The 13,878-nt window shown below is 48.6% G+C and overlaps 1 protein-coding gene across 1 annotated transcript in view; it reads right to left on the reverse strand.

Moving 5' to 3' along the window:
* Window positions 1-266: 266 nt before the first annotated feature.
* LOC115463006 (zinc finger protein 501-like) overlaps window positions 267-13,878 on the reverse strand; it is a 32,991-nt gene continuing 19,379 nt past the window's right edge. The window contains exons 3-4 of the mRNA XM_030193200.1: window positions 1,917-2,353; window positions 267-1,683 (exon numbers count right to left, since the gene is read on the reverse strand). Coding sequence (XP_030049060.1) covers window positions 1,042-1,683; window positions 1,917-2,353 — 1,079 coding nt within the window. The 3' untranslated portion in view covers window positions 267-1,041. The remainder of the gene's footprint in view (window positions 1,684-1,916; window positions 2,354-13,878) is intronic.

Here is a 13,878-nt window from a genome sequence, read left to right on the forward strand (position 1 = left end):
ATATTTAACTGGTTTATTGTATAAGTCATTTCATGTCGTTGCAGCTCGATATGGCATTCAGGAAAATTTAAATGGTTTCTCTTTTGTATGATTCATTATATGCCATTTGCATCTCGGTCTCTGTAACCAGCCCACCATACACTCACCGTGAGGTTTAACCTCTTCACACCACCTCTGCGATGGGGACGTCTTACCCCCAAAATTCTCACACATCCAGCTGTCAAATTCAGCAAGATTCTCTTTATTTTTCTTAATTCAAGCAGCAGACAAAAATTCCATCCGTCCCATATTCCATAACCATCTTTCCCATCTTCTAACTTGTTTCTATGTCATGTCCAGCTACAGTTTTTTCTCTAAATTCCTAACATTGCAGAGACAGTTTGCTCCTGGTACCTTCCTTATCTGCTTAGAATACAAGCTTAGAAGCAGTGGAAATAATGAACAGAATAAATGTTAAAGTACATATCTCCATACAGGCTTACCTTAATGAAATTTATATAAGTAAAGCTAATATAATTCAAATATGTAACTCCCTGCCCAGAAGAGCTTATAATGTTACTATTTTTACAATGCTTAAAGTGCAATGAACTCCTGAACACTCTGTACCGAACTGCCACACAGTGCACACATACTGGTCCACAATCCTTGCTCTTAAGCATGTCTTAATGCCTTAAACTATGTGACAGGCCTATGCAATCCCTTTTTTCAGATTTCCTAGTTGTTTGTGCAGGCCATTGGCCTGCTCTGACCTTCCTCTCTGACAGTAACTGAACATGTATAACATCTTGAATATTTACGTGGTTTTTCTACTGTGATTTATTGCAAGCCGAGTCAGATGGTTCTTCCCTCTGAAACATTTATCACATTCTAAACATTTAAATGGTTTCCCTCCCATATGAGTCCTTTTGTGCTATTTCAATTGGACCTTCTTATTAAAACATTTATCAAATACTTAATATTAAAATGTTTTTTCTTCCTTATGAGTTTTCGTGAACATTCTCCTTGGCCTTCCTTCTGAAACATTTATCACATTTGGAACACTTATGGTTTGTCTCCCATATGAGTCCTTTCGTGGTGTTTCAGTTTGTCCTTCCTATGGTAATATTTATCACATTCTGAACATTGAAATGGTTTCTCTCCCATATGAGTCCTTTTGTGCCGTATCAGTTGGTCCTTCCTATGGAAACATTTAACACATTCTGAACATGGAAATGGTTTCTTTCCTGTATGAGCCATTTTGTGACGTTTCATCTTGGCCTTGGTTATGAAACATTTATCACATTCTGAACAGTTAAATGGCTTCTCTCCTGTATGAGTTCTTTCATGATTTTTCAGCTCGGCCTTGATTATGAAACATTTATCACATTCTGAACATTGAAAAGGTTTCTCTCCTGTATGAGTCATTTTGTGCCTTTTCAGGTTCACCTTGGTTGAAAAACATTTATCACACTCTGAACATTGAAATGGTTTCCCTCCTGTATGAGTCATTTTGTGCTGTTTCATCGTACCCTTGGTTCTGAACCATTTATTGCATTCTGAACATTGAAATGGTTTCTCTCCTGTATGAGTTCTTTTGTGATTTTTCAGGTTGAACTTGCTTTTGAAACATTTATCACATTCTGAACAGCTAAATGGTTTCTCTCCTGTATGAGTCTTTTGTGTTGTTTCATCGTACCCTTGGTTCTAAACCATTTATCACAGTCTGAACATTGAAATGGTTTCTCTCCTGTATGGGTCATTTTGTGGATTTCCAGGTTTCCCTTGGTTCTGAACCCACATTCAGAACAGTTAAATGGTTTCTCTGCTGTATAAGTCATTTCGTGACATTTCAGGTGCCCTTTGACGCTAAAAGATTTATCACATTCTGAACATGCAAATGGTCCATTATGAGTCATTTTGTGGCTTTCCAGGTTCACCTTGGTTCTCAAACATTTATCACATTCTGAACATTTACATGGTTTTTCACAGTTTCCAGAGTATCCAGATGGGTTAGTTTTGTGCATACCTTGACAGTCATGAACTTCAGTCCTAAGCCCACTGATCTGGTGCTCAATAAAATTGGACTCGGTAGTAAAGGTTTCCCAAACATCAGCACTTTTAAAATCTCTCTCACTGTTGAGTCTTCCAGGTTGTACAAGTCTTGGGAAAAAGCTACAGTTTCTCTTTTGTCTTTCTAATCTTTCTCCTTTCTGAGCTGCTGCTTTCTCATCGGTTGGTATTATGCTACCGATACCTCCTTCACAGTCTGCTGAAGGATCTGTGCTGTCTCTGGAGGAGTCTTCTTGTTTCCATTCCTCTTTCTGCTGCTCATCGCACATTCTCACTCTTTCACTCTCATTCCCAAATCCATCATCTGTTGGATAAAGAGTACGATCATTAATTTTACAGCTATGGAAAAGTATATACTTAAGGTGGGCAGGCGCGAGGAGAATGTGCACCTACCCCAGAAAATCCACTGGAGCACCTGGGCTACAGGTAGAACTGAGGGGTGGGGAGGATGGAACATTGTCAAGAGAGCTGGGGGGAGGTTGAAATAAAAAAATTAAAAATAAGTTATGTGGGTGCCAGCCCGATATTCAGTAGTTCATGTCCTATGTGAGCCAGCCGACACCTGCATAACCCAGGGCTCCTCCTATATGCCTCCCCCTCATAACCGCCCCTTATTTTGTGAGCGATCAGAGGCAATATTCAGGGTACCGGTACTACCTGCTTTAATGCCACTGAACATTGGGGGTTAGGCAGCCCCAGGGGATTCTTGAGAATAAGTCCTAGTTAATCTGAAGGGTACAGATTTAGAGGTATGAAGATATTAAAGGTAAAATTATGTATCATACCTGATAATTTTCTTTCCATTAATCATAGCTGATCAATCCATAGACTGGTGGGTTGTGTCCATCTACCAGCACGTGGAGATAGAGAGCAATCCTTTTGCCTCCCTATATGTGGTCATGTGCTGCCGGAAACTCCTCAGTATGTCGATATCCAAGCTCCATCCGCAGGACTCAGCACTTAGAGAATTACACCCACAAAGGGACACTCTGCCCAGCTCACCACCGCCGAAACGGGGGAGGGGAATTAACCCAGCTCATCCCCACACAAGTGGGGGAGGGGAATCCGTCCAGCTCATCCCCGCGGAGCGGGGGAGGGACACCACACCTGCCGATGCGGGGGGATCTGGCTTATCCTGCAACCGCAACCGCGGGAGGAGCTGACTGACCCTAACACCGCCGAAGCAGGAGGGGTACAAAGCTGCCCAACTGCCGCACGAAGCGGGAGGGAGCGCCGGCAGAATTTAAGTCTCAATCCAGCCCCGTAAAACGGAGGGGAGAGGAATGCAGCAGCTCACTGTAACACAAATTCGTCTCAACTCTTGAAGAATCCATTGAAAAACTTGAACAGGAAGTCCTCCTGATCAGGAACTGAAGACTAAACTTGAACCTGAAATGCAACCAGAATATAAACAATACAGATATCTGGAGGGGCTATGGATTGATCAGCTATGATTAATGGAAAGAAAATTATCAGGTATGATACATAATTTTACCTTCCATATCATCATGCTGATCAATCCATAGACTGGTGGGATGTACCGAAGCAGTACTCACCCAGGGCGGGACATTGAAATCCCTGACCGCAACACTGAAGCTCCAAACCGGGCCTCCGCCCGAGCAGCCACAGTCAAGCGGTAATGCCTGGAGAAGGTATGGGCCAATGCCCAAGTTGCCGCCTTGCAAATCTCTTCCAAGGAGAAGGACCCGGCCTCTGCCATCGAGGCCGCCTGAGCTCTAGTGGAGTGAGCCTTCAGCTGGATAGGCGGCACCTTCCCCGCGGCCACATAAGCCGCTGCAATGGCTTCCTTGACCCATCTTGCCACTGTAGGCTTAGCAGCCTGCAGACCCTTACGAGGACCTGCAAACAGGACAAACAGATGATCCGACTTCCGGAAATCATTGGTCACTTCCAAGTATCTGATGATGACTCGTCTCACATCCAGATATTTGAGAGCAGAGTATTCCTCTGGGTAGTCCTCTCTACGAAAGGAAGGGAGACAGAGCTGCTGATTCACATGGAAGCGAGAAACAATCTTGGGCAGGAAGGAAGGCACTGTGCGAATAGACACTCCTGCCTCAGTGAACTGCAGAAAGGGCTCTCGACATGAGAGTGCCTGGAGCTCGGAAACTCTTCTGGCTGAAGTGATAGCCACCAAAAAGACTGCTTTCAACGTCAGGTCTTGCAGAGATGCCCTCGACAAGGGTTCAAAAGGCGGCTTCTGCAAGGCTCTTAGCACCAGGTTGAGATTCCACGCAGGCACCACTGAGTGCAGAGGAGGGCGCAGGTGATTAACTCCCTTGAGAAAGCGCACCACATCTGGCTGCGAAGCAAGGGAAGCACCCTTCAGGTGGCCTCTGAAGCAAGCCAGAGCCGCTACCTGGACTTTAAGGGAACTGAGCGACAGGCCTTTCTCCAGACCTTCTTGCAGGAACGCCAACACTGAAGAAATTGGAGCAGTGAAGGGAGAAAGTGAGCCTGCTTCACACCACGCTGCAAATATACGCCAAACCACGGCGTAAGCAGTAGAAGTAGAGCGCTTCCTCGCTCTCAGCATAGTGGTGATGACCTTGTCTGAGAAGCCCATCTTTCTCAGACGCTGCCGCTCAATAGCCAGGCCGTAAGACCAAAGGGGGAGGGATCCTCCATCACCACGGGACCCTGATGCAACAGGCCCTGCTCCACTGGCAGCCGCAGAGGATCGTCCACTGAGAGCCTGATCAAGTCCGCATACCAGGGACATCTGGGCCAGTCCGGACCCACCAGGATTATCCGGCCCGGATGCTTTGCCACCCGGTCTAGCACCCTGCCCAACATGGGCCAGGGTGGGAACACATAGAGAAGCTCCTGTGTCGGCCACTGTTGGAGAAGAGCATCTACTCCCAGGGATCGAGGGTCCCGTCCTCTGCTGAAAAAGCGCGGCACTTGGCAATTGGCCGATGACGCCATCAGATCTAGGCTCGGCTGGCCCCAGCGCTTCGTGATGTCCAAGAACGCCTGAGCAGATAGCTGCCACTCTCTGGGATCCAAGGTATGGCGACTGAGAAAGTCCGCCTTGACATTCATGACTCCGGCAATGTGGGCCGCTGACAGCTGTTCCAGGTTCGCTTCCGCCCACTGGCATAGATTCATGGCCTCCTTGGCTAGAGGGGCGCTCTTGGTACCTCCCTGGCGGTTGACATAGGCCACAGCCGTGGCATTGTCCGACAGGACCCGTACTGGCTTCAACGCCAGTACCGGGATGAACTCCAAAAGCGCCAACCGATTGGCTCTGAGTTCCAGGAGGTTGATAGACCACTTTGCCTCTGCAGGAGACCAGAGCCCCTGCGCTGTCCTTCCCAAGCAGTGGGCTCCCCAGCCCGACAAAGAGGCGTCCGTCGTGACGACAATCCACTCCGGGGTCACCAGAGGCATTCCTGCAGACAACTTGTCTGTCTGCAGCCACCAGCTCAGCGTCTTGCGCACTGCTGGGTCCAAGGGAAGGCGCACAGCATAATCCTCCGACACCGGAGTCCAGCGCTGCAGCAGAGAGTGTTGTAGTGGTCTCATATGAGCCCTGGCCCAGGGCACTACTTCCATCGTGGCCGTCATAGAGCCCAACAGCTGCACATAGTCCCAAGCCCGAAGATGAGAGGCTACTAGGAACTGGTCCACATGAGCCTGAAGTTTGACAATCCGATTGTCTGGCAGGAACACTCTGCCCACTTGGGTGTCGAATCGAACTCCCAGATACTCCAGGGACTGAGTCGGGCGCAGCTGGCTCTTCTCCCAGTTGATGATCCACCCCAGGGAGCTCAAAAGAGCAACCACCCGGTCCACAGCTTTGCCGCACTCTGCATAAGAGGGGGCTCGGATCAACCAGTCGTCCAGATAAGGATGGACTTGTACTCCTTCCTTTCGCAGGAAGGCCGCGATGACCACCATGACTTTGGAGAAGGTCCGCGGAGCAGTAGCCAACCCAAAAGGGAGGGCTCTGAACTGGAAGTGTCGGCCCAGGACTGCAAAACGCAGAAAGCGTTGATGAGGAGGCCAGATGGGAATATGCAGGTACGCTTCCTTGATGTCCAAGGAAGCCAAGAACTCCCCTGCCTTCACTGCCGCTATAACAGAGCGGAGAGTCTCCATGCGAAAGTGCCGCACTTTCAAGGCCCGATTGACCCCTTTGAGGTCGAGGATAGGCCGGACAGAACCTCCTTTCTTTGGTACCACAAAGTAAATGGAGTAACGTCTCTTGCCAATCTGATTTTCTGGCACCGGAACGACCGCACCCAGGCGTATCAGGTTGTCCAAGGTCTGCTGCACTGCCACAGCTTTGACCGGAGACTTGCAGGGAGAGAGTACAAACCCGTCTCTTAAGGGTCGGCAGAACTCTAGCTTGTAGCCGTCTCTGATGACTTCCAGAACCCAAGCGTCTGAAGTTACCCTGGTCCACTCGCCCAGAAACGAGGACAGGCGTCCTCCAATCTGCACTGGGCCATGGACCAGGGCCCCGTCATTGGGTACGAGACCCTGGGGGAGGACCGGAGGGCGCACCTCCGGGACGGCGGTCTCTGCGAAAGGAATGCTGCTTGGGGGAGAAGTTCCTTTTGAAGGAAGAGGGGGCAGAGGAGCCCGACTTGCCCGGGCGGTACCGACAGGCTTCCTGAAACCGTCCTCTGGAGTTACCAGGGCGAGCACCACTGGCCCGAGCCCTGACCTCTGGTAACCCTCTTGCCCTTAGACGTGCCGAGATCGGTCACAATTTTGTCCAGCTCGACCCCAAAGAGCAGCTTGCCTTTAAAAGGCAACTTAGCCAGGCGGGACTTAGATGCGTGGTCAGCAGACCAATGCTTCAGTCAAAGCCACCGCCGCGCAGAGACTGTCTGAGCCATACCTTTAGCCGAGGCTCTCAAGACATCATACAGTAAGTCTGCCAAATAAGCCAGGCCCGATTCCAGGGCCGGCCAGTCAGCCCTCAAGGAAGGATCCAAGGGGGAAGCCCGCTGCACAATCGTCAGGCACGCCCTGGCCACATAGGAGCCACAAACTGAGGCCTGCAAACTTAAAGCAGCCGCCTCGAAGGACGATCTTAAGGCCACCTCCAATCTTCTGTCTTGGGCGTCCTTTAGGGCCGTGCCACCTTCCACCGGCAACGCCGTTTTCTTAGTCACTGCAGTGATTAAAGAATCCACGGTAGGCCAAAGAAAGGTCTCCCGTTCACTTTCAGGCAAAGGATAGAGGCGGGACATAGCCCTAGCCACTTTGAGGCTCGCTTCCGGGACATCCCATTGAGCCGAAATCAAGGTGCGCATGGCATCATGCACGTGGAAGGTTCTAGGCGGGTGCTTCGTCCCCAGCATAATGGCGGAGCCAACAGGGGCTGAGGGAGAGACGTCCTCTGGAGAGGAAATCTTCAAAATGCTCATGGCCTGCATTAACAGGTTGTGCAAGTCCTCTGAGCGAAAGATCCGCGCTGCAGAGGGGTCATCCGCTCCATCCGAGCGGGAATCCGTCTCCTCCAAGGAATCCCCAAAGGACCGTTGGGAGAACTCAGATACGCTGCCCTCATCTACATCAGAGGAGACAGAGTCCTCTAAGACCTGGAAATCCACCCGAGGGCGTTTACTTCCGGGGGCCTCAATCCCTTTATCGGACAAGGGAGCAAGGGCAGCGTTTTGCATAAGGAAGGCCTGATGCAGCAGCAAAATAAACTCGGGGGAGAAACCCCCCAGACTGTGCACTTCAGCAGCCTGGGCCACAGCCCTAGACGCACCCTAAACCGGCGCTCGCAAGAGCGGGGGAGAAACATGCTGCGCATCCAAGATGGCGTCCGGCGCGACACTCCGCAAAGGAGCCGCGCGGGAAGAACGGCGCTTAACTTTAGCCGCTTTTCTGCCGTCGCCCAAATGAAGGGCGGCCATGGCATTAACGTCTCCCACCTCAAGGGCGGCCCAAGAAGAAGCCGTCCGAGCAGCGTGGCCGGCCAAGATGGCGGAGGCGAGCAGCGGAGGATGGGCGTTTATGGCGGGAAAAACTGCCGCACCGGAGGAAGAACCGGGACACTGACCGGCCTCCAAACTGACACCCAACAAGGGCGAATCAGACTTTAAAACCCCCGCATCCCCGTTAGACGCGCACATGCGGTCCGGGGAGCGATTCTTTGCGCCCTCGCCCTCCGACGCCATCAGCCACGTGGAGATCAATCGGGGAACCCCCTGCCCGCTACAAAAGGTAAAATTACCTGCTTTCCGCTCCGAGCTGTAACGACCTGGTGTCCCAGTGAGTAGCTGCAATAAACGTTTAAATAAACGTCGAAATAAACGCCCTTAAGGATGTCCAAAATTTTTTTTTTTTTTTTTTTAAACGGAGCCAGCGGGAGGGGGGAGAAAAGGAGGGACCTGGCACCACCAGGTTTGCACTTGCTCAAGAAGAGCCCTCAACCCCAGGCACTCAACAAAACCTAAAAATTAGGCTTGGAGGCCTAGCCAGAGCTGCTACTGTGTGTGACCACCACCTGCTGAGATAGAGAACATACTGAGGAGTTTCCGGCAGCACATGACCACATATAGGGAGGCAAAAGGATTGCTCTCTATCTCCACCTGCTGGTAGATGGACACAACCCACCAGTCTATGGATTGATCAGCATGATGATATGGAATACATTTCTCTTACTGTGGATTAAACAAAACACAAAAACATTCCCCTGCACTACTCAGGCCAAAGCAATTAAATTACCTCAGAAGAAACCTCCCCCTTTCCCTGAGAGGAACTCTGCTACAGTATAATTATGTCCACGACTATGTTTGATGAAGAGGGAAATAGCTGGAGAGAAGGAAGCAGGTGGCCAGTGTTTCCATCAGCGCTATATTATGGCTGGAGGGTTATGGAGGGAACAAGACAGATGAAGAGACCTGGGTGCCTTAAGGCGAGAGAGAAAAGATGGAACAATAAAACCATCCTGGAGGTTCAGGACAAATATATTCCACGTATTAGAAAAAAGGGAAAAAAGACTAAACGTCAGCCGGCGTGGCTAAACAGTAAGATAAAGGAAATCATTAGAGCCAAAAAACAATCCTTCAGAAAGTGGAGAAGAGAACCAACTGAAAGTAACAGGATAGATCATAAGGAATGCCAAGCCAAATGCAAAGCGGAGATAAGGAGGGCAAAAAAGGACTTTGAGAAGAAATTAGCGTTGGAAGCAAAAATACATAGTAAAAACTTTTTTAGATACATTAAAAGCAGGAAACCGGCCAAAGAGTCGGTTGGGCCGCTGGACGAAAATGGTGTTAAAGGGGCGATCAAGGAGGACAAAGCCGTAGCGGAGAAATTAAATGAATTCTTTGCTTCGGTCTTCACCGAGGAGGATTTGGGGGGGACACCGGTGCCGGAAAGAATATTTGAAGCGGGGGAGTCGGAGAAACTAAACAAATTCTCTGTAACCTTGGAGGATGTAATGGGTCAGTTCAGCAAGCTGAAGAGTAGTAAATCACCGGGACCTGATGGTATTCATCCCAGAGTATTAATAGAACTAAAAAATGAACTTGCGGAGCTACTGTTAGAAATATGCAATCTGTCCCTAAAATCGAGTGTAATACCGGAAGACTGGAGGGTAGCCAATGTTACTCCGATTTTTAAGAAAGGTTCCAGAGGAGATCCGGGAAATTATAGACCGGTGAGTCTGACGTCGGTGCCGGGCAAGATGGTGGAGGCTATTATTAAGAATAAAATTGCAGAGCATATACAAAAACATGGACTGATGAGACAAAGTCAGCACGGATTTAGTGAAGGGAAGTCTTGCCTCACCAATCTAATGCATTTTTTTGAGGGGGTAAGCAAACATGTGGACAATGGGGAGCCGGTTGATATTGTATATCTGGATTTTCAGAAGGCGTTTGACAAAGTGCCGCACGAAAGACTCCTGAAGAAATTGCAGAGTCATGGAATCGGAGGTAGGGTATTATTATGGATTAAGAACTGGTTGAAAGATAGGAAGCAGAGAGTAGGATTGCGTGGCCAGTATTCTCAGTGGAGGAGGGTAGTTAGTGGGGTCCCGCAGGGGTCTGTGCTGGGTCCGTTGCTTTTTAATGTATTTATAAATGACCTAGAGATGGGAATAACTAGTGAGGTAATTAAATTCGCCGATGACACAAAATTATTCAGGGTCGTCAAGTCGCAGGAGGAATGTGAACGATTACAGGAGGACCTTGCGAGACTGGGAGAATGGGCGTGCAAGTGGCAGATGAAGTTCAATGTTGACAAGTGCAAAGTGATGCATGTGGGTAAGAGGAACCCGAATTATAGCTACGTCTTGCAAGGTTCCGCGTTAGGAGTTACGGATCAAGAAAGGGATCTGGGTGTCGTCGTCGATGATACGCTGAAACCTTCTGCTCAGTGTGCTGCTGCGGCTAGGAAAGCGAATAGAATGTTGGGTGTTATTAAGAAGGGTATGGAGTCCAGGTGTGCGGATGTTATAATGCCGTTGTATCGCTCCATGGTGCGACCGCACCTGGAGTATTGTGTTCAGTACTGGTCTCCGTATCTCAAAAAAGATATAGTAGAATTGGAAAAGGTACAGCGAAGGGCGACGAAAATGATAGTGGGGATGGGACGACTTTCCTATGAAGAGAGGCTGAGAAGGCTAGGGCTTTTCAGCTTGGAGAAGAGACGGCTGAGGGGAGATATGATAGAAGTGTATAAAATAATGAGTGGAATGGATCGGGTGGATGTGAAGCGACTGTTCACGCTATCCAAAAATACTAGGACTAGAGGGCATGAGTTGAAGCTACAGTGTGGTAAATTTAAAACGAATCGGAGAAAATTTTTCTTCACCCAACGTGTAATTAGACTCTGGAATTCATTGCCGGAGAACGTGGTACGGGCGGTTAGCTTGACGGAGTTTAAAAAGGGGTTAGATAGATTCCTAAAGGACAAGTCCATAGACCGCTATTAAATGGACTTGGAAAAATTCCGCATTTTTAGGTATAACTTGTCTGGAATGTTTTTACGTTTGGGGAGCGTGCCAGGTGCCCTTGACCTGGATTGGCCACTGTCGGTGACAGGATGCTGGGCTAGATGGACCTTTGGTCTTTCCCAGTATGGCACTACTTATGTACTTATGTAACTGGTTCCTGAGAACATCACCTTTTCCTCAGAACCATGACCCCTTACTTTCTATAACTGCGATAAGAAGTTCTAACAAGAACGGGCCCAATTGGGACCCAGGAAATGCATCTTTTATGTGCCTTCTCAATCAAAAATTAAATGACATTTTACAGAACCAACTTCTTTGAATTCTAAGCTAAGAGAACTTGTCTCTTGTAAGGAAGGGGCAAGAAGACTACTGACCATCTCTCACTTGTTGGTCTCACCTAACAATGAGATATAGGTGTTCCTCCAGCCGGCTTCTCCCTTTTGCCTGTGTAGCCCAATTACCCTGCGTTATTTTTGCTGCAAAATACTTTCTTATTTTAACTTTGGTAAGAACAAAACAGAGAGAGAGAGAAAAGATGAAAAATGGCAGGGGGCACAGAAAGAGAGAAGGCTGTATGGCAGGAGGAACAGAGAGAGAATGAGGGATAGAAGAGACATTGCATGGGACCGAAAGAGAGAGAAAAAGACAGAAGAGGCTGGATGGCAAGGGGTATAGAGAGAGAGAAGAAGCAGCTTTACTGCAGGGGGCAGAGAGAGAGAGAGAGAGAGAGAGAGTGAAGAGGCTGGGGAGATTGAGAAGAGGCTAGGGTGGAAGTGCAGAGAATAGAAGGGGAGAAATGGGACGGGGGAGGAATGGGGACACAGAAGGCAGATACAGGACACAGAGGAAACGATGGCGGAAAAAAAGTCAAATAGACAAGAGATCCTGGAAAGCAGAAAATGGATGAAACTGGTGTGTGGGGGGAGGAAGGAAGGAGCAGAAGATGGATGGGGTGGGGGGGGGAGCAGGAGGCAGATGGGGCTAGGGGTAGAGGGCTTGTGGGGGAGGGAACAGAGCAGAAGATGGATGGGGCTGGGGGAAGGAGCAGGAGTTAGATGGGGCTAGGGGTTATGGGTAGAGGGGACGGGAATGAAGTAGAAGATGGGGCTGCGGTGGGGGAGGAGCAGAAGGTAGATGGGGCTAGAGGGTATAGGTAGAGGGGAGGGGAACAGAGTAAAAGTGATGGGCAGACTCTTCAGGTGGCCGCAGGGTAACCCCAGGCAGGTGCTAGGTGTTTTAAGATACAGATGTACTGATTTTGGTAAAATGGGGGAATATCTGAAGAAGGAGCTGATGGCATGGGTCAGGATAGGTGAAGCGCAAGTGCAGGGTCCAAGCTGAAAACTGCTATAAATAGGGCAACCGATCTTTACACAAGGAAAGTAAACAAAAGCCTATGTGGTTCTCCAAACAAGTAGCTGAAAAAATAGGAGCAAAAGAGGCTTTGTTCAAGAAATACAAAAGAACGCAACGAGAGAATCACGGAAAAGATTATTGGATTAAACTTAAAGAAGCGACGAAGGAAATACAGCTAGTGACAGCGCAGGCAGAAGAAAAATGGCTAAAGATGTAAAGAGAGGTGACAAGACCTTTTTTTAGATATATTGGGGAAAGGAATTGCAAGACTGAAAGATGCTGAGAATAGCTATGTGGAGAGTGACGAGGATAAAGTGAATGTGCTGAACAAATACTTCTCTTCAGTGTTCATGGAAGAAAATTCTGGAGAAGGATCATAGTTGGTTGAGGAGGGAATATCGGAGAATGGAGTGGATACTGCGCCGTTCATAGAAGAAAGCGTTTATAAACGGTTTGAAAACCTGAAAGTGGAAAAAGCTATGGAGCCGGATAGGATACATCCCAGTGAGGGAGTGTTTTCTGCCTCTATGTCAATCCCTCTCTCACGGCCCACTATAATTAACCCTGATCAGGTAGGATTTATTACTGGAAGGCAAGCAGCAGATGGTAGAAGAGTACTTTCAATCTATGAAGGGTGAAATACAAAAGAGGTGTTTAGACTCTTTGCTTTCGTATCAGACTGCTAAAATAGACAAGGAAATTTCTTCCTGGATCGTTCAGGCATCAAGCTCAAAACAAATTTGTTCAGCCAAGGGGTCCTATTGAATCACCAATCCAGCACTGAGTTTAAGGAGGCACAAGACATCGATTTCAAGCAAGAGGATGTTTTCTCTGCCATTCTTTTATTTTTATTACATTTGTACCCCGCGCTTTCCCACTCATGGCAGGCTCAATGCAGCAGGCAATGGAGGGTTAAGTGACTTGCCCAGAGTCACAAGGAGCTACCTGTGCCGGGAATCAAACTCAGTTCCTCAGTTCCCCAGGACCAAAGTGCACCACCCTAACCACTAGGCCACTCCTCCAGCCTCAATCCCAGGGCTCTGTGTCGCCTGGTGGATGCGTCCCTCGTCTCAGGAACTGGAGCGGTTGGTTGGGAAGCAGCTTTCACCTTCTTCTGCAGCCTGCTTCTTCGAGTCGGACTGCTGGGTCGCTCGCATCTCATCATCGTCTCACTGTTCAATCCACCTTGCTCTCTGCAGGCAGCAAAGGGAGGTTCAGTCTACACCTCGACCCCCAATTATCATCTGAAGTCTTTTCTACCCATTTTGGACTCTCTCACCCTTCCTTTTTGTTTCTTCTTATCTAATCAATTTTCTGTTTCCATTGTACCTGTACTCCCTCTGACCTGGCCACAGCCTTCCAGTGCATTTTCCCTTCCCTTTCCTTCTCCCTCTGATTCTTCTGCCCTCTTTATTGTCATTGTACTTGACTTTACAGTTCATTGTAAGCTGCTTTGAGGCTGCTTTAAGTGGTATAAGGTGGGGTATAAATGTTCTGAAATAAATAAATAAATTATGGAAGGA

This window comes from Microcaecilia unicolor, chromosome 1 (assembly GCF_901765095.1).
Source record: "Microcaecilia unicolor chromosome 1, aMicUni1.1, whole genome shotgun sequence".
Taxonomy (NCBI): domain Eukaryota; kingdom Metazoa; phylum Chordata; class Amphibia; order Gymnophiona; family Siphonopidae; genus Microcaecilia; species Microcaecilia unicolor.